Here is an 18,842-nt window from a genome sequence, read left to right on the forward strand (position 1 = left end):
AGGAATTGGATCAGTTCGGCTGTAAGGAGAAAGCAAGTAGTGGCAAAGTACTTAGAAAAGAAAGGTAAGAAAGACAAAGGCTGGAACACAGCACTAGGGAAGTTTCAATTTAGGGAGTTAAGCTTTAGGGAGCCAGTGAAGGCTCTTAAGCAGGAGGGTGACATAAATCCAACTCTGCTTGAGGGAAATTTGTCTTGGGAGTGGATTAGATTCCACATAGAGGGAAATTAGTAGAAATGTTATCATAAGACTCCATGTATAAAATGATAAGGACCAGTGCTAGAGTTTCAGGGCTTGAAGCCTGAGTGCTGGGGGAGAAGGGGGTAGCATTAAGGGAAATAGAGCACTCAGTAGGAAGGAGAAAGATAAAATATTGATTAAGACAATAAGTAGCCATTTGATGTTCAAGAGGCTTCTGGGTCATAACTACTAATTGATATTTGGTATAATTTAAATACTGTTTCTTTTTTGTCACATTAGAATTTTTAATTGTGTGAATTCATAAGCAAAACATATGAAAGTTCAGAACTTAATCTGAGTAACTCATGAATTCCCCATTTTATTTTTTTATTTAAGTTTTAATTCCAGTGTAGTTAATGTACAACTTTATATTAGTTTCAGATGTGCAGTATTGTGATTCAACCCTTCCACACATCACCCAGGGCTCATCACAAGTGCACTCATTAAACTCAACACTTATTTCATCCATCCCCAGACCCATAAGTTCTCCATTTTCAATCATGCCATATCACTAAAAGTTTACTATAATTGTCACATTGATGTACACTGTTGGTTTGTTTCACTTAATGAGAAAGAAAATATAGTCCTTGTTGATTTAAAATTATTGATTCGTACGTTATTAACCCCTTTCTATATGAAGTGTGAATGTTCCGGAAGTTTGCTTTATTCTCAGTGGGAAAGGTCCTATATGCAATTAGTAAGCATTGCTCCTGAGAGCAACAGTTACAATATCATTGAACAAAACATGTCCCTGATTTCGAATGCTTTTTCTCTCATTCTTTAAATGTTCCATACACATTCTCTTCTTCGTACCCTGTATTCATTGATATACAATTTTAATGAGAAAGATGATTTTTTAGTAATAGAATCAATTTAGACTAAACATTATTAACTAATAAATTGGGGTACTAAACTTAGAGCTTCCAGGTTTTAGCCTAGCCAAGAGAAATATGCCTTGACATATTTCTTTTTTATTTCTTTTCTTCTTTTTTTTTTGAGAGATACAGAGAGGGAGAGCAAGAGCACGGCTGAGGGAGGGACAGGGGGAAAGGGAGAGAGAGAATCTTAAGCGGGCTCCACACCCAGTGTCCAGCCCAATGCAGGGCTCGATCTCACATTTGTGAAATCATGACCTGAGACGAAATCAAGAATCAGATGCTTCACCAACTGAGCCATCCAGGGACCATGACATATTTCTTAATATCTAATTTAGCCTCTGGAATAAATGATGAACTATTGTAGGAAACCAATGGAATTTATCATAATTCTACCAATATAACTTAATTACTGATTATAATTCCAGTTAAAAACTTAATATGAAAAAAATTCACGCTTAGCTCAGCATTTGTGATCTTTTAAATAAAACTAGCCATCATTTCTTTCCTTAAAAATGACAAAGTTGAAAATGAACATTTATTCAGTGAAATACAATTACTGGCACAGGCGTACAATCAAATAAGTTACTTTATTTGTCGAGTTTAGGAAATGTATTAGGAAGAAAGTGATGCACTTGGAGATTCAGTGCATAGTTTACTCGTTAATTTTAAAAGTTCAGTTCAACCTTTTATATATTCAAAAGAATGGAAAATTGAAAGGAAGTAAAACATCAGTTAAATTGGTCATTGTATTTAACAAATCACAGCGTTTTCAAACCAGGAGAACCACAAATAAAAGGACACTGTTAAGAATTCTGCAGCAAACACATCTGTCCAAGTTCAAACAATGTTTGGCCTAATGAGGATAGTGAAACTATCTCTTAAGCTCACCTGGCTTCATAGTTTCCTTTCTAATATTTTCCTGGCTCTGTAGAACACTTCTTCAATTATTTCAGAATCTCAGAGACACTCTCTATGCACTTCTGTGACCCTCTTGGATTCTTTTCTTTTTTAAAAAATTGCTACAGGGGCGCCTGGGTGGCTTGGTTGGTTAGGCGTCCGACTTCGGCTCAGGTCATGATCTCACGGTCCGTGAGTTCGAGCCCCGCGTCGGGCTCTGTGCTGACAGCTCAGAGCCTGGAGCCTGTTTCAGATTCTGTGTCTCTCTCTCTCTCTGCCCCTCCCCTGTTCATGCTCTGTCTCTCTCTGTATCAAAAATAAATAAACGTTAAAAATTAAAAAAAAAAAATTGCTACAGATTGCTTGAATTAAATACCTTCAATCATTTGTCCACTTCCCTACCTTGCTTCTATATCATTTCATTAAGATAAATTGAATTTTCTTAGTGAGTCTATAAAACTCTGGAAGCATCCTGCCAAAAGGCAGCCAAACTTTGGACTTTGACCTCAGAGCATCTGATATAGAAGAATTTAAGAGAATAATGCCTTCTGCCTTTCTCCCCACTGTGAGCCCCCACTTAGTAACCTATGTACAAGTCCTTTGAAATAGTATTTTGTGGTGCTAACATATGCTCCACTGGCCTTTTCAGATACAGGGAACCTGCTGAACAAATAAGTGAAAGGCTAGAGGCGCCTGGGTGGCTCAGTCCGGTAAATGTCCGACTTTGGCTCAGGTTATGGTCTCACGGTTTATGGGTTCGAGCCCAGAGTCAGGTTCTGTGTTCAGAGCCTGGAACCTGCTTCGGATTCTGTATGTCTCTTTCTCTCTGTCCCTCACCCACTCGCGCTCTCTGTCTCTCAAAATAAATAAATGTTTTAAAAAAATTAGTGCAAGGCCTTCTGAGTTAACCATATGTTCAACATAATGAAAACACGTGCTGGGGGTTGTTTCTGAAAACATCCCAAGCAGAAACATAGGTTCCAAATGTAATTGTGTGGGTGCGTGCTACTTGGTGCTGTAATTGATTTGGCGAATCTTTACTAGACTTTTCCTTAATTCCGTGTTTCAAATATGAATTTATATTGATTTTGAAATTCTAAGACAGGAGTCAAACAATAATGAAAAAATCATATGCAATGAATTTTTGTAAACACTACTAAATTGTATGAATAAAAGAAAATGTTTTTTTTTTAATCTTTATTTATTTTTGAGAGAGTGAGAGAGAGAGACAGAGTGAGAGCAGGGGAGGAACAGAGAGAGAGGGAGACACAGAATCCGAGGCAGACTCCAGGCTCTGAGCTGTCAGCACAGAGCCCAACACGGGGCTGCAACTCACAAACAGAGAGATCATGACCTGAGCTGAAGTCAGATGCTTAACCACCAGACGCTTAACTGAGCCACCCAGGCGCCCCCAGAAAATGTTTTAATTAATGCCATGGGAAGTGGCATTAGGTTGAAGTGTAACAATATTTACAAAAATAATCTAATTTCTGATGATTATACAGACACAGTACTTCAAGGCTTCAGTTATTTGTTAAGATATAGCTTAAAAGTAATTGAATATAATTTAGCATAATATACAAAATCACTTTTATTCTAGAATATTTCTAGGAGACACACTCATTACATAAAACTTATTTTTAAATTTTTTTTTAACATTTATTTATTTTTGAGAGAGAGAAAGAGACAGAGTATGAGTAGGGGAGAGGCAGAGAGAGAAGGAGAGACAGAGTTCGAAGGAGGCTTCAGGCTCTGACCAAGCTGTTAGCACAGAGCCTGAGGCAGGGCTCGAACCCACGCACTGTGAGATCACGACCTTAGCTGAAGTCGGACACTTAACTGCCTGAGCCACCCAGGCACCCCTATGATTTTTTTGATCAGGAAATTAAGATACTTTTACCCAAGATGCGAAAGAATAAATCAGCTCCTGATTCTGGTCAGCCTGGAGCTGATCTAACTCGAACAGACCTTGGTATTTCTTTGCTGAATATAAAAAATTCCACCAGAGACCAACATCAGACAAGGCCACTCTGTGACTGTGACAGAGCAAGATGAAAACAAGTCCCTTGCATAATCTTGTCAAAAACGAGAGCTCTGTATAAACCACAATGACCAAACATCTGCCTCTCTCAACTGATAGAAGTGACTGTTCCTTTCTTGATCAATTTTATATTTAGTTTTATTTTGTTCCTTTCACCTTCCAGGCAGAAATTATAAAGATGCCTTACCACAGGATTTTTCCTGCTTCTGAGAGCCCTGAATCCAGAATAGAACCATACTTCCTTGAATTCTCCCTAAAAGATTAAAAACAAGCGTTAATGCTTTAACAAGCCCCTTCTAACATTCTCTTACTTAGATTACCCACAATGCCTCATGGAATGAGGAAGGAGTGTTTGCAATGAGCCAATAAACCCAACTCGATTTGGCTTCAATTGTGTTTAGATGGAGAACAGTAACAGAAAAAGAAATTCCACAAGGGTGAGCTGAGACCCTCACCCTTGGACCAGGACTTGAGACTCAGTAATAACGTACACATTGGAGGCCCTAGAAACAAAAGGTTCGAAATGTCACCCCGGCCACGGATGAGAGGTAAGTTTTACTCTGTACTGAGTTCTGATTAATATTTCATTGTGATTCTTCTGCACCAGATTTATTTTCCTTTCTCAGGAATAAGTTCTTTTGCGACTTTTTGGTTATATGATCAGGTTTATATTGTATTCTTGGTGAATTGTTTTTCTGCCCTGTGGCATGTACTTTCATGGTCTGCTGGTGTAGTCCGTTCGAGAACAGTCTTTTTGGAGGGTCTGGACAGAGACCTGATAAGTCTGTAAGTCCACCCTCGGGCCAGTGGTGAGGAACGGGGAGATCAGAAGTTGCCCTCAGCCTGGCATTCTTTGGGTAAAAGTTGCTTTAGGCCAGCATTTCCAGATGTTGTAGGGGGTTCTCCCTCAGGCTTGTGAGAAATGATTTCTTTAGTTTCATGTGCCCAGAGTCAGTTTTGTCCGGCCCCTGATCAGTGAAGTTCCTCAAGCACCGACCCCACTCACCGCGAGAGTTCTCACAGGGACGTCTCAGTCCGAAACTGCACATCTTTCAGGCCAAACTCCTGTTTCCTTTATGTTTTCTAAATGTATACTTATCCTCTGACTGGTAGTATTTTGCAGAGGTAAATTGGAACTGCAGTGACTGTTGGGGGGAACTTGTGATTTAGCAAGATGTTTACTGGGTAGCTCCTTTCCAACAAAAGGAGAACAAACACTCACGGGGAGGTCGTCTTGTGTAGAAAAGCGAGATCATTTTATTTCATGTCGAAGACTCCTTTTATGTTTCATTTCTATACTTCGGGGTTCCACAGTCTCTGGATTTTAAATTCTATGGTTTGATAAAATTGCCAAGGCCTTTCTCTTTTCTGTGTGTATATGTCAGATGGGTTTTCCTGCATCTAAACTTTGTCTCCTCTCTTGCAGATAGGACACTATTAGCTCTTCGCGGTGACAATACAATATTTGTCCACAATTGGTTTCTTTGCACTTTTGGTTTATTTATTTATTTCTGAGAGAGAGAAAGAGAGAGACAGAGAGAGAGCGAGCATGCACATGTGCTTGTGAGTAGGGGAGGTGCAGAGAGAGAGAAAGAGAAAGAATTCCAAGCAGGCTCAGTTCAGAGCCCTATGTGGGCACAACCTCATGAGCCGTGAAATCATGACCTGAGCTGAAATCAAGAGTTAGTCATTAACCAACTGAACCACACAGGTGCCCCATGCACTTATTTTTCTGTTTCTGTTCCTCTTTGTCCCTTTTTCTCCAGCTGGGAAATTTAAGAGTAACAGATTAGACTATGTGTACACTCCGGGAATATCTAGTGTAGAGAAACAGTACCATTTTGTTTTTTTAAGAAATAGATACGTTATTGTTACATTTATTCCAAAAATTGTGGTGGCTGAAAAATGCATTGGCTTAATAGCCTTCCTTACTATAATTATGAAATTTAAAAAAAGACCTCAGTTGCAATACGAGAAAAGACTTTTTGGCATTATTTAAAGCGTTTGCAGGGGTGCCTGGGTGGCTCAGTTGGTTGAGTGTCTAGTTCTTGATTTTGGCTCAGGTCATGATCTCAAGGTTCGTGGGATGGAGTCCCACACTGGGCTCCATATTGAGTGTGGGGCCTGCTAGGGTTTCACTCTCCCTCCCTTTCTTGCCCTTCCCCCACCCCCATCTCTCTCTCTCTCTCTCTCTCTCTCTCTCTCTCCATCAATAAATAAACTTAAAAAAAAATAAAGAATCTGTAAAATTCAGTTTACCAATAAAAATAACATCGGCACAATATTTAGATTTATACAAGACCAGAGTTAAGTGTTATATAGTTTAAATTCACTAAACTGATTTCATGAGTTAAGTAAATTATAACTGTTTTCATGACTTTTTAAAGAATTGAATAATATAAAAACATATATTTAAATAAATGAAATGATAATAATGGATGTCTTTCTTAAAGTTTATTTTTATTTATTTTGTTAGAGAGACAGAGACACAGAGAGAGAGAGCGTGCACATGAGCAAGTGGGGGAGGGGCAGAAAGAGAGGGAGACAGAACCCCAAGCAGGCTCCAAACAGTCAGTGCAGAGCATGATGTGGGGCTCGAACTCACGAACCCTTTTTAGCGGGGTCTTTGTCCAGTTTTGGAATCAAGGTAATGCTGGCCTCGTAGAATGAGTCTGGAAGTTTTCTTTCCATTTCTATTTTTTGGAACAGCTTCAAAAGAATAGGTATTGACTCTTCTTTAAATATTTGTTAGAATTTCCCCAGGAAGTGCCTGGATAATTTTGAAGTAAGTAACAGGAAAATACATGGATCACCGAAAGAATTCTGCACCACATTCCAGTGTGGCAGGGATTTTTTCCACAGCACCAAATATTTCTCAGACACTAGCTGGGTGTCCTAGAACTTAAGTCTATGTGGATATTCTCTATCAGGAGACAGTTGATGTGGGAAACAAAGACAGAAGGAAATGGCAGATAAAATTAAATTTCCTTATAATCTGCAGATCAATGACAAATACTTGAGGCAGGCAGAATATAATATTTCTCCAGGAACTCCCTACCCTCTTAAGGTTAATGTTTTGCTAGGGGGAGAAACAACCTTAGCCTGACAACAGCTAGGCCTCTGGGATCCTGCATCTTCTTTATCATATGAAAATCCTTTGGGGAACCTCCCTTTTGCCTTTACCTCTCCCAAATCCACTGTACGTAGTCTCTCTTCCCAACCCCCAGGGCAGCTCTTCCTACCTATGGGTCCTGTCCCTGTGCTTTATTAAAACTACCTTTTTACATGAAGAAGTCTCAAGAATTCCTTCTTGGCTGTGGGCCCCAAACCCCCACCACCACTCCAAAACCACATCAATAGTGTCAGATCCCATGGGTTAAGGGCTCAGTCCTATAAGACTGCTTCTCTTCCCCTATCACCCCACCAACTCCAGTCACAAGGCCAAGTTAACAACATCTGTGCTTCTGCCCAACTGGTTGGAGGTTTCAAGAACCCCCTCCTTCGGGTCGAATGATTTGCTAGAATGACTCACAAGACTCAGAGAGACATTTTACTTCCTAGATGATCAGTTTCTTATAAAAGGATATAACTCATGAACAGCTGGATGGAAGAGATGGATAGGGTGTTGTATAAAGAAAGGGGGGTGGAACTTCCATTCCCTTTCAAACTATACCATTTCCCTAGAATCTCCACGTGTTCACCAACCCAGAGCTCTTTGAACCCAGTCATTTTGGGTTTTTATGGAGGTTTCATAGCACAGGCATGATTGATTCAACCTCTAGCTCCTCTCCCTTCCCTCTAATCATGTGGTTAGTTCCCCTGGCAACCAGCCCCGTCCTTGGGTGGAGTCCAAAAGTCACCTAATTAACATAATAAAAACATCTTTCTCACCCTTGTCACTTAGGAAATTTCAAGGGTTTTAAGGAGCTCTGTGCCAGAAATGGGGATGAAGACCAGATATACATTTTATATTATAAATCACAATGTCACAATTGCTAAACATAATTTAAAAATTTGGAGAATAGCTATAGATGAGCAAAATATACACTATTTACCTTAGTAAATATATGTAAAGTAAGACATTAGCACTCATGAAATAAAGATAGCTCAACAGTTCTTGCTTTTCTGTCTTCTATTTTTCTCTTGTGTCTGGAGAAAAACATAGTTACTTTGATTAAATATGGTAATTAACACAAGTGTTTGGGTATTCCAGGCACTCCAATTACAAAGATGTATAAACATACAAAATAATGCATGTGATTGTCTGCTTATTAACAGTTATTATAGTTGATCAATATGGTGTATTTATTATGACATATACAGTGTTTTATTTAATATACTAATATTTTAAAGCTACAGCTTTAAGTTTCACAGATTTATTAATTTTTTAATCTGTGAATGCCTAAATACATATATAGTAATATAATAGGAAAAGATAAGACTCAGTAGACAGAAAGGAAAACGTTTGGACCTGATGTTCCTGGGTGGGGAAAAACATATTCTGGAACAATGCTGGGAGTCTCTTACCGCCGCAAACTCCCTCAGGCATATGGGTCCTCTTAAGAATGTAACAGACACCCGTCTACTCCCCCTCAGCTTCTTCTCAGGAATTTGACCATCAGAATACCTAATTAAAATAAGTAAAATAAGTAATAAGTTATATGGTGGATAGTATGACCATAGCCTGACTCCTCCCACAATGAATTCCAGCCAATCAAGAATGACAACCCAGCAGCTACAGTGATCAAGCCAATAGGGTAGGACCTGAGGAGGAACAAGGGCAAAGGGAAGGGGCCCACCCAAATCCTATAAAACAAAGTCCCTTGCCTATAGTTGGGGGCATCTACATTTGAATGCCCCCTCTCTGTAAAGAGAGCTTTCCTACTATTCTCACTTTCTCATCTTAAATCTAACAAACTTTTGCCTGCTGCCCATTTTATTTTGTGTCCACCTCTTCATTCTTCAAAGCGGTGAGACGATGAACGTGGGTATTGACGTAAAAAAATCTTGCAACAGTAAGGTGTGTTAATAAATCCTTTACTACATATTGTTTCAAGAATAATGCACAGAAAGCCTAAAATTATTATTTTAATCTCTATCTATAAAATCACCATGTTATTTAATGCCTAGATTAGCACTTAAGTTTTGTCACAAAAAATGCTTTTATATTCTCTCAAATAATTTTTGAAAAGATTACTTATATTTGAAAGAAAAGTTAAGTTCTTAGTAATCATCACTGTTTGTTGCAGTGTTTTGACACAATTACCTATAAATATTTTTGTCTTTAGATACTTATGACTTGTGTGACTTTAAATAAGCAACTGTGAACAAAATGTATGGAAGCAAAGAGAAAACAGTGATTACTGTTGACTAGGAGTTGGGAATCATAACGGAGATGATATTTAAGTTGTGCACTAAAGAATGAGCAAAATTGTGAAGTGCAGGGAGGACAGACAAGTTCATTCCAGAAAGATGCAACAGTGACAAAGGCAGGAACACACAGAATGTGATCTTCAATAACATCCTTCTAAAGGAATTTAGAAGACTAGATATCCCTTTGTGCAGTAAACATCAAAGTTTTCATTACAAGCTTAAAATACAAAGATGAAAATTTCCATCAAGTTATAAATATTGACATTCAAAAAATAAAACTGTCATGGCATTCTTTTAAATATTTCTGAAGGAATGGAAATGATAGCTATCCATTAAAAAACAAATGCACACACAAGAAGGAGCTCTTCTTTTTAACAATTGCTTGTTTTATATTATCTTTTTATCCTCCTGAGTTTGCATTTCCATTATGTTGCTTCCAAGGGATTTGAAAAATTATAATTTTTTATGGAACTTATTATTAAAAAGTAAATTTTATATTGAAATATAGTATATATACATAAATCACAAAGTTATGGCTCAAGAAATTTTTACAAAGAATACACACTTGTGTAATAACCAGCACTCAGAACAGGAGGAAATTGATCATAGACTATTTCCAGTACTCTAGCGCCCTGTTGAGCCCTCTTCTACTATCCTGACTTCCAACCTGAGATATTTAATATATTAGCCAACAATGGCCAGATCATATATAAAAATAGAACTCTGACCTACAACCTGTAGCAATATGTCCAGGAAACCAACCCCTTATATGTAATAAACATCCCAGGAAGCCAGCCTCGACCTATAGGAGGTCAGACTGCTATCGCTAGTCAATCCAGAAATCCCAACAATAACTTCTTTAACGGTTAGCCCCAAATAGCCAAGACTTGATAAAAAACTGACAGCTACCTAGTTTTTGTCCCTGTTTCTAACTTAGACCAACTACAGAGAGCCAAATATGCTGCCCTAGCCAATCACATAGATGCCCTCCTTCTATTTAGTCTAACCACAGTTTCCTCCAAGCCAATAGCTTCCAATTGGGGGGTACCTAACATCTTCCCTTTTTTCTACATTAAGGTTTCCTACTCCCTCTGCCTGTATTTAAGTCTGTCAAAACTCAAGTGAGGGTGGCTTACTCCCTTGCTATAGCAAGCTCAGAAAAAAATAGCCTCTTCCTGTTCTCATTTGGTTGATGTTATCTATCTCCACACATCCAAATACATTAGCTTTGTGTGTGTCTGGATCCTTAGATTGTAAAATTCATTCACATTATGTATAGATGTCATTAGTTCATTTTTATTGATCTATAGTACGACTGTATCACAAGTTATAGATCTGATTAACTGTTGTTAGATGTTTGGTCTCTTTCCGGCTTTGGGCTTTTATGAACAAAGCTGCTTATACGAATTTATACATGTCATATGGTGAATTTATGTCTATTTAGAACTGCTGGTGCAGTTAGCTTTAGTAGACACTGCCACTGTTACAAACTGGTTCAACCAGTTTACCCTCCCACTGGCAGTGTAATCAGATAGACTTTTATCCTAATTTTTGTTTTGCTTGAAAGTCTTCTCTGCCAAAAAGAGTTGTGTGAATTGAAATCTGATTTAAACACACTTCTGACCATAAGGCTGTATTAAAATTTATGTTTTGCACCGAGTCATCATTAGTTATGAGTGGTACCCAATTGATCAAAATAACAACATATATTATGAAGTTGAGAAAATAGTAGTAAACATGAAAAAATGAAAAGCAAAAGTGTACTGGGAAAGAATTACTTATAGAAATGGTTAAGGTTTTTAAAAATTACTTTACATGTCTATGGATGAATATTAATTATTGCTGCAATGAGATAATATTCAGCATTATTTTATTCTTATTTTTTAAAAAGAATGTTTATTTTGAGAGACAGAGAGAGAGAGCACAAGTAGGGGAGAGGCAGAGAGAGAGGGAAAGAGAGAATGCCAAGCGGGCTCTGAGTCAAAATCAAGAGTTGGATGCTTAACCAACTGAGCCACCCAGTGGGCTCTTACTCTTACTTTTAATTTTTGTTTGTATTCGGTGTTAAAGAACTATGATCACAATGAGGAGACAAGAATAGGAGTCTGCTATCACAATATCACTCAATTTTTGAACTCCTTTTGAGTAATGGGCCAAAACTTATCTAGCGTTCTATTCCCAAAACAATTTTTAAATGATCTATACCTGACAAGTGGATTGTGCCCTCTTTCAATATTATTGAAAGCAAAAAACCAGAAACCTCTGATTAACAAAAGGATTTTTGTCTAAGACATTAAAATCACTCACTTTTCAACACATATACAAATACTTAGGATGTTCCTTTGGCTGCCCTGGAGGGCTTTTTGTTTTTTTGTTTTTTGCATGTTTTCTTTACTTGTTTAGAGAGAGAGAGGGTGAGCACAAACGCTTGAGTGCCTGCTTCCCTCCGAGCAGGGAGGGGCAGAGAGACAGAATCCCAAGCAGGCTTTGCGCTGTCGGTGCAGAGCCCAATTCTGGACTCAAACTCACCAACCGGGAAATAATTACCTGAGCTGAAATCAAGAGTTGGGTACTTAAGCAACTGAGTCACCCAGGAGACCCTGTTTTGTTCTGTTTTGTCTTTTTAGTCCCTTGTGGGGGGCAACCCACCTAGACATACTAGTCAGGATGGGAGGGAGAGATCTCTTTCTTTAGCTAAGATAGAAGGCCCTTGTCCTAACAAAGCTGGGCAAGAAGAAGAAGAGTTAGCCTGCATTTCAGCATTTTTTCCAAGTCCATTAATTTTAGGGAAGAACACAGGATTTTTGAGATTTTGGAAATGGCTTCTCTTAATAAAACCATTTGTCTATGTAGTCCTTGGTGTGAACTCCAGTTTGAAGGCTGCTGTATTAAAGCAGGGATAAAGGGTTTGATTTGGCTCTAAGCCATTATCCAGAGTTTGGACCTCCTTTGAAACCTAGGGATGAGCTACTGAAAGTATGTGGACTAAAGACAGTGACATGCTTAGTGTTGTACTTCAGGGAATAAACAGAGAATGGCTGAAATCATTCATTCATTCAACAAATGCACTATTTGGTGTAGTGTGTACTCATAAAGAAAACAGTCTCTGCCTTCCTGGAGCTTACATTACAATGGGGAAAGGAATATAAAAGCATAATGCCAGTTAGTGATAGATAACTATAAAAAATGTGAAACAGGGATTATTCTGGACAGTGCAGATAAAAAGCCCTGTCTTACGGAGCTTACATCCTAATAGGGGAGACTAGAAATAAATGAATCCATAGCATAATTTCAGGTAATGATGAGTGCTATATGAAAAAGTTAAGGGTGTATGTGTGTGAAGAGTAAGGAGTTTAGTTTTTAGAAAGCGTTGTCTGAGAAATGAGGTTAATGCAGGCAGGCTGGGTCCTGCAGGATGAGCCCGGAGGGTCCTTGGCTAAGTGCGGCAGGATAGAAATCAAATTGTGAGCCAGTAGGAAGTGAGAGCAGGGTTTATTGGAGATATATAGGGAGTGCAGGAACGGACAGAGTGTCCAGGAGACTCAGAAGCAAAGGAGAGAGTCTCTTCTTTGCTTGGGGTCTGGGGTTTTTACTGATGATTGTGGTCTGGTGCACATGTCCTCTCTGGCATCCAGGAACTGGTCTGAACAAGGACAGGGGCCATGTGTGCATCATAAGTCACAGATTCCTTGGAGCCAGAGTGTTTTGGCATTGAGATGTCTAGCGCCAGTGGTCCAGAATACACACATGATGGTCTTGCCGGGTCATTCTTACCCAGTCATTCCTGAGATGTCATCTATTGGGCTGGAAGGCTCCAAACGAATCATTAACTCCTTATTCCTTATGAGGACATATATTAAGGCGTGTGTGTGTGTGTGTGTGTGCGCGCAGATCCTGGCACAAGAATAGAAATAGGTAAAGGAGCTAAAAAAAACAGTTTTTTCCCCCGTCATGGGGTCCCTTTAGTTTCCCTATCTCAAGATGATAGTTTAGGAGATCTGAGCCTTGACCTGAATAAAATGATAAAGTTTGCCATGTGGACATGTATCTGTGTGAAAGCGTGAAGGAACAACAGTGGGAAGGACAGAGGAAGAGTATGCTTGACATATTTAAGGAAAAAAAGAAAACCAGCCTGGCTGAAGCATAGTCAGAAAGCAGAAGTAGAAATGAGTTTGGAAAGGCAGCCAGGAGGAAAGTAACATAGGGGCCCGAGGGCATGGAAAAGACTGCTTTTTATGCTGAAGACAGAGAAAGTACTTTGCACTGGTTTCTGTATAAAAAGGATCACTCTGGCTAATGTACCAAGAATAGAATGCAGGAAGGCAGGATTAAAAAGTTTTGGATTAGGTTGGTAGAGGAGGAAGGTAAATTTATAAACAAGGGGAGAATGGACTAATAATGGTGTCCTGATGCCTTTCTAATGAATGCAAGAGTTACAAAATGAAAAGCAGAAAACAGATTCTTAAGACACTTTGGAGGCTGAGTAACTTGGAAACCAAGTATGGATGGCAGTATGGTTGGAGAGAATGAGGAAAATGGAAGGCCACTCTGAGGCTCTGAAAATTGGTAATTAGGAGGATTGTGGTATCATCAACTAGATCCCAAGACCTGACCTTTACTGCTCACCCGCTCCTACTCACCGACCTTTGTCCTACATTTTTCCTTAAGCGTTTTTTCCTGCTTTATCTCTTAATTCAGGCAAAAGGAAGGCAAAACCACCCCTCAAGCAGTTCTGACGGGACCTCCAGCTAGCCCAGACCACTCCCACCGCTTTGAGCTTAACTCCCTGACTCACCTGCTCAAGTGGGCAGTGCAGTGACCTCTAGAATAACCAATAATTACCTTCATCTCATTATAATATTAAAACCTCTGCCCAAGGAGGAGCACAAACCTCATTTACTTTACAATGCACGTATAATGCATGTTTCCTTAAGGTGCATGCATGACCTCATGCCCACATCTACATGCACTGACAAGGATCCCCTTTTAAACTATTCTCCCTAACCCTTGGGTGAGTGGGTGGCTCAGTCGGTAAGTGTCAGACCTCCGCTCAGGTCATATCTCCCGCACGGTTTGTTGGTTCAAGCTTCGTGTCTGACAGCTTGAAGCCTGCTGCAGATTCTGTGACCCCCTTTCTTTCTGCCCTTCCCCTGCTCGCTCTCAAAAATAAATAAACACTAAATTTTTTTTTTTTGAAAGGAACCCATACACCCTTGCTCAGAGTTGCAGCTTTGTTAGTTATTTCCTATGATTTCCTTATTTGTTGCAAATAAAATTTCCTTTGTGCAAAAATTCACCTCGTGTAGTTTCTCTCTGTGACTCGGCAAGGAGAGAACTCACATTGGTTTGGTTCCAGTGGTAGCATTTAGTTACAGTAATAGAAATTAAGACGAGTTTGGGAGAGAACAGGGCAGATGGTGGATTTTGATTATGTTGAGTGTATCTTGATATAGATGTTCAGCTGATATAGACCATAAATTTACTCCTGTCTCCAAATAGATAAAAGTGGAGGCCATTTTCACACATTTCAAGGAAAAAGCAAGGAACTATTCTTTTGCGAGTAATTACTATGGGCAAAAATGCTCACATAATAGTGGGAAATCAAAAGTCTGGGAGACAGAGAAGAGAGATTTATTCGTAAATACCTTTAAAAAAGGCAGCATAGAATTGTATATAATAATGGCTCTCGAGCTTGATTGCCCAAGTTCAAATTCCTGGTATACCTTTTTCAAATTGTGTGACTTTTGAGTTGGATCTTCTGGTCTTAGTTTCCTTATGTGAAATTGTTACAATAAGACTTATCTGATAAGGTTGTTGTGGAGCAGTTCTTAATCTGGAGTCCATGAAATTTGGGGAAACTTGAAATGGAAAAAAATTAACCTTATTGGCACTAACCTCTCATGAAAAATCTTGTTTTCTTCAATTATAAAGCAGAAAGCAAACCATGGTGGTATTAACAGTACATACGGCTTTGTTTCCTGCAGAAATTACAAACTACAAATAACTTAGTATCACAGTGTTGCAGGATTTTTTTACCTGGGTACCTGGGGTTCTTTGTCTCACCGCCTGGAAGAATGAAGCCGTGGACACAAAATGAGTATCAGGCAAAAGTTTATTAGAGTGTAAGAAAGTAAGAGTAGTACGAAAGCTCTCTTTACAGAGAGGGGGTATTTGACAGTAAATGCCCGCTACAATAGGCAAATGTCCTTTTATAAGGTTCTGGTCAGCCCTCTCTTCTTTCCTGCCTCGTTCCTTCCCAGGGCCTACCCTTATTGGCTTGAAACCTCTAGGTTCTGGGTCGTCCACTCCTGATTGGCTCGATTCCATCGTATGAGGGGTGGTCTATGGCTAGATCATTCCTTGTGGGTCAAACGTTTTCTAGTCTACTTATTTTTAGTTAGGTCTTTTGTCAAATTCCTGAGGAAAACTTGAGGGGGAGTAGGTAGTGTCTTTTACATTCTTAAGAGGAATCTTATGCCTGAGGGGGTTTGGTGCAGTCAGACTAAGCCCGGCATTGTTCCAAAATACGAGTTTCTCCCCATCCAGGGATCTCAGGTCCTTTCCCTCTCTGCCTACTGAATCCTATCTTTTCCTATGATAACAGTACAGTAGATTTTATTTTTAAGTAATCTCTACACCCAGCCTGGGACTGGAACTCACGACCTGGAGGTCAAGAGTCACAGGCTGTACCAACTGAGTCAGCCAGGTGCCCCCGTAGCAGATATTTTGAAATACTGTTTATCATCCTCGCTATTTCAGTATTACCATATTTACTAGAATTGGTGTTAGATACAGTCAGATTTGATACTATTGCAGAGTTTATTTACAGCCCTCATGCTACTTAGCTGGCCAAGTATCCTACAATTCTGTCTCTTGGTCAGTTACAATCACCCTGTGACGTCCGAATGTTTATATGGTGGTTCTTACATCTACCATTGCTTTCCAGTATTTCCCCAAATACAAATGTTGTTGACCACTGGGTCAAAAGAGGTGAATTGTTTTCATTTGGATAATGGTATTTCACTATACTTGATTCCTTTGTAATCTATGAATTTAATTTATGCAGTTAGAAATACTGTTTTAAGACTGGGCCCAGTAGGCTTCATCAGGCTAGCAGAGGTGTTCATGATCCAAGAGAAGAAACCTTGCCATGGAATAAAAGGTACACCAGAACAGGACTTGGTGCATATCAGATATTCAGTAAACAGCCTGCTGCTTTGTTCTTAAAATGTTCAGAGAGCAGGAAGTGAATGAAGGGCTCCTCAGGCCCCTCAATTGGGGCTGCAGAAATAGCTGTGAAGTTGCAGGCGGCCACTATGCATCCAGGGGATTATATTCCGTGGATTATGTTAGAGGCTTGAGAGGGCTCAGTATGTGAGCCACAGCTGTCTCAAAAAACGTCCCATGGAAACGGAGATGGCCCATGGGCAAGAGGGGCCAGGCAGGTACTAATTCCTTAAGTTGCTCCTCTGTCGTCCAAAAGGCAATTAGGCCTGTCTGTGGCTTCTGGTAAACAGGAATTTAGTCCCGTTGGACTGAACCGGGCCCTCGCATATTCCTGGAGACTCGCACCGGCTTCGGTAACATGAGAGCATTCGGTCACCCGGCTGGAGAACGGAGCCCCAGCGCGGCGCGGGTCTCACGGAGAGCTCCGGCGCCCTGGGCTCAGCAAGGCGCGCATGAGGCCCCGGCTCCCTCGCCACGCCCACTTCCTGCCCCATCCCGGGCCTTTCCAGGTTCCCTCTCCGGTGAACCGGATGCTCTGTCAGTTTCCTCCTCCGAGTCCTCGGCGGCCTCCGCTTCCCTGGCGAAGCCGCAGGCGCCCACGAGGGCACAGGCCGGGGGCACCCGGCGGCTGGCCTGGCAGGAGTAGGACGCCGGGAGGAGCTGGGCGCGCACGGTTACCGAGCGTGGAGGAGACACTGCCCTGCGGCGATGGGTGCCAGGGGCGCTCCTTCACGCCGGAGGTTGGCGGGGCGGCGGCTGCGATACCTGCCCACCGGGAGCTTTCCCTTTCTCCTCCTCCTGCTGCTGCTCTGCATCCAGCTCGGGGGAGGACAGAAGAAAAAAGAGGTAGAATGAATCCCTTGACCTTCCGGGTGGGCCCAGGCTGGCTGGGGCGGGCCGGGGCGGCGGCGTTGCCAGGCAGCTTCTCCGCGTTGCTAGGCAGCCGGGCCGCTGGCGGGGGCGAAGGCGGCCTTGGGGCGCCCGCGGAGCGGTTGGGGGGCCTTGGGGCGAGTCCTTTTTGCCGCGCAGTCACGGATGTAGCGTTATCGTGGTGTTTGCTCAAAAACAGTACAGCATCGTCTTCCACTCTGTGCTTTAGCACCGAACGCTTTCAGACTCACGGCGCTTTTGATCCTCCAAGGCCGAGGTTTGGGCCCTTGAGTCCCTGAAAGGGGGTGTGTTGGGTGTGAAAATACTCTTCAGGAATATTTGTAAACCTGTGAGAACTGTTTGTCCTTCAGGTTCAGTACCCAGCTCCCTTCGTTACTCGATTAAAGCGACAGCGGAGCGTATTGGGAATGTGTTTTAAGTTTGTATTCGTAATTACACATTTTTAAAGCTGTAGGTTTATTTGCTTATGTTGAACTCCTTTGAGAATAAACTCACATTTTTTTAAGTTATGTAAATTTGTGAAGTGAAGATCACCTGATTTCAACCTTGGTCCTCTAATGACTTCGATGAGAGGGTTGAAGTCACTATATTTAAAATAGAGTTATTGGTGAATTTCAGTGATCCATCCTTCCCTTAGATACTCAATCTAGAAGGATCAGAAAAAAAATTCTTTAGGAAATGTGAGTAGTGTTTCGTATATTATTTTAGTAAGAGTATTCGCTGTAGTTCAAGATAGTTTTTACTGGTGAAGTATTACACACACGTGCCTCAAAATCTAATTCGGGTTTAAAATATTACCACACGTTTCTTGATAGCTGAGTAGAGAGTAATGAAACAGCCTCATGCGCAAAATAATTGTGATTCTCTTTACCTTTACCTGAAACAACTCTGAACTCAATATGAACTTCTTCCCTTTAGCTTTTTAATTTTATTTAAAAAAAAAATTTTTTTTTTTAACGTTTATTTATTTTTGAGACAGAGAGAGGCAGAGCACGAACGGGGGAGGGTCAGAGAGAGAGAGGGGGACACAGAATCTGAAACAGGCTCTGAGCAGTCAGCACAGAGCCCGATGCGGGGCACGAACTCACATACCGCGAGATCGTGACCTGAGCCGAAGTCGGACGCTTAACTGACTGAGCCACCCAGGCGCCCCAGCTTTTTAATTTTAACATGAAAGCATGGCATACAGAATTCTTGTTGGAGTTCCGGTAACAGGTTTAGAGAAGAACTGTTAAAATTAAAACTGTATTTACAAGTATAAGTTAAAGGTACATTTTCTAGCATTTGGTATTTAT

At 40.6% G+C, this 18,842-nt stretch overlaps 1 protein-coding gene across 6 annotated transcripts in view; it reads left to right on the forward strand.

Moving 5' to 3' along the window:
• The first annotated feature begins 4,486 nt into the window (after positions 1 to 4,486).
• TUSC3 (tumor suppressor candidate 3) overlaps positions 4,487 to 18,842 on the forward strand; it is a 277,933-nt gene continuing 263,577 nt past the window's right edge. Inside the window, exon 1 of one of the 6 annotated variants that reach the window (XM_049631696.1) lies at positions 4,487 to 4,604. Coding sequence is in view for 5 of the 6 variants with exons in the window: in XM_049631693.1 (XP_049487650.1) it covers positions 17,365 to 17,502 (138 nt within the window). In the remaining variant the exon portion in view is untranslated. Of the gene's footprint in view, positions 4,605 to 17,142; positions 17,503 to 18,842 lie in introns of those variants that run through there. The other 5 variants (XM_049631693.1, XM_049631695.1, XM_049631692.1 and 2 more) reach the window with 5 other exon arrangements.

This window comes from Panthera uncia, chromosome B1, assembly GCF_023721935.1.
Source record: "Panthera uncia isolate 11264 chromosome B1, Puncia_PCG_1.0, whole genome shotgun sequence".
NCBI lineage: Eukaryota > Metazoa > Chordata > Mammalia > Carnivora > Felidae > Panthera > Panthera uncia.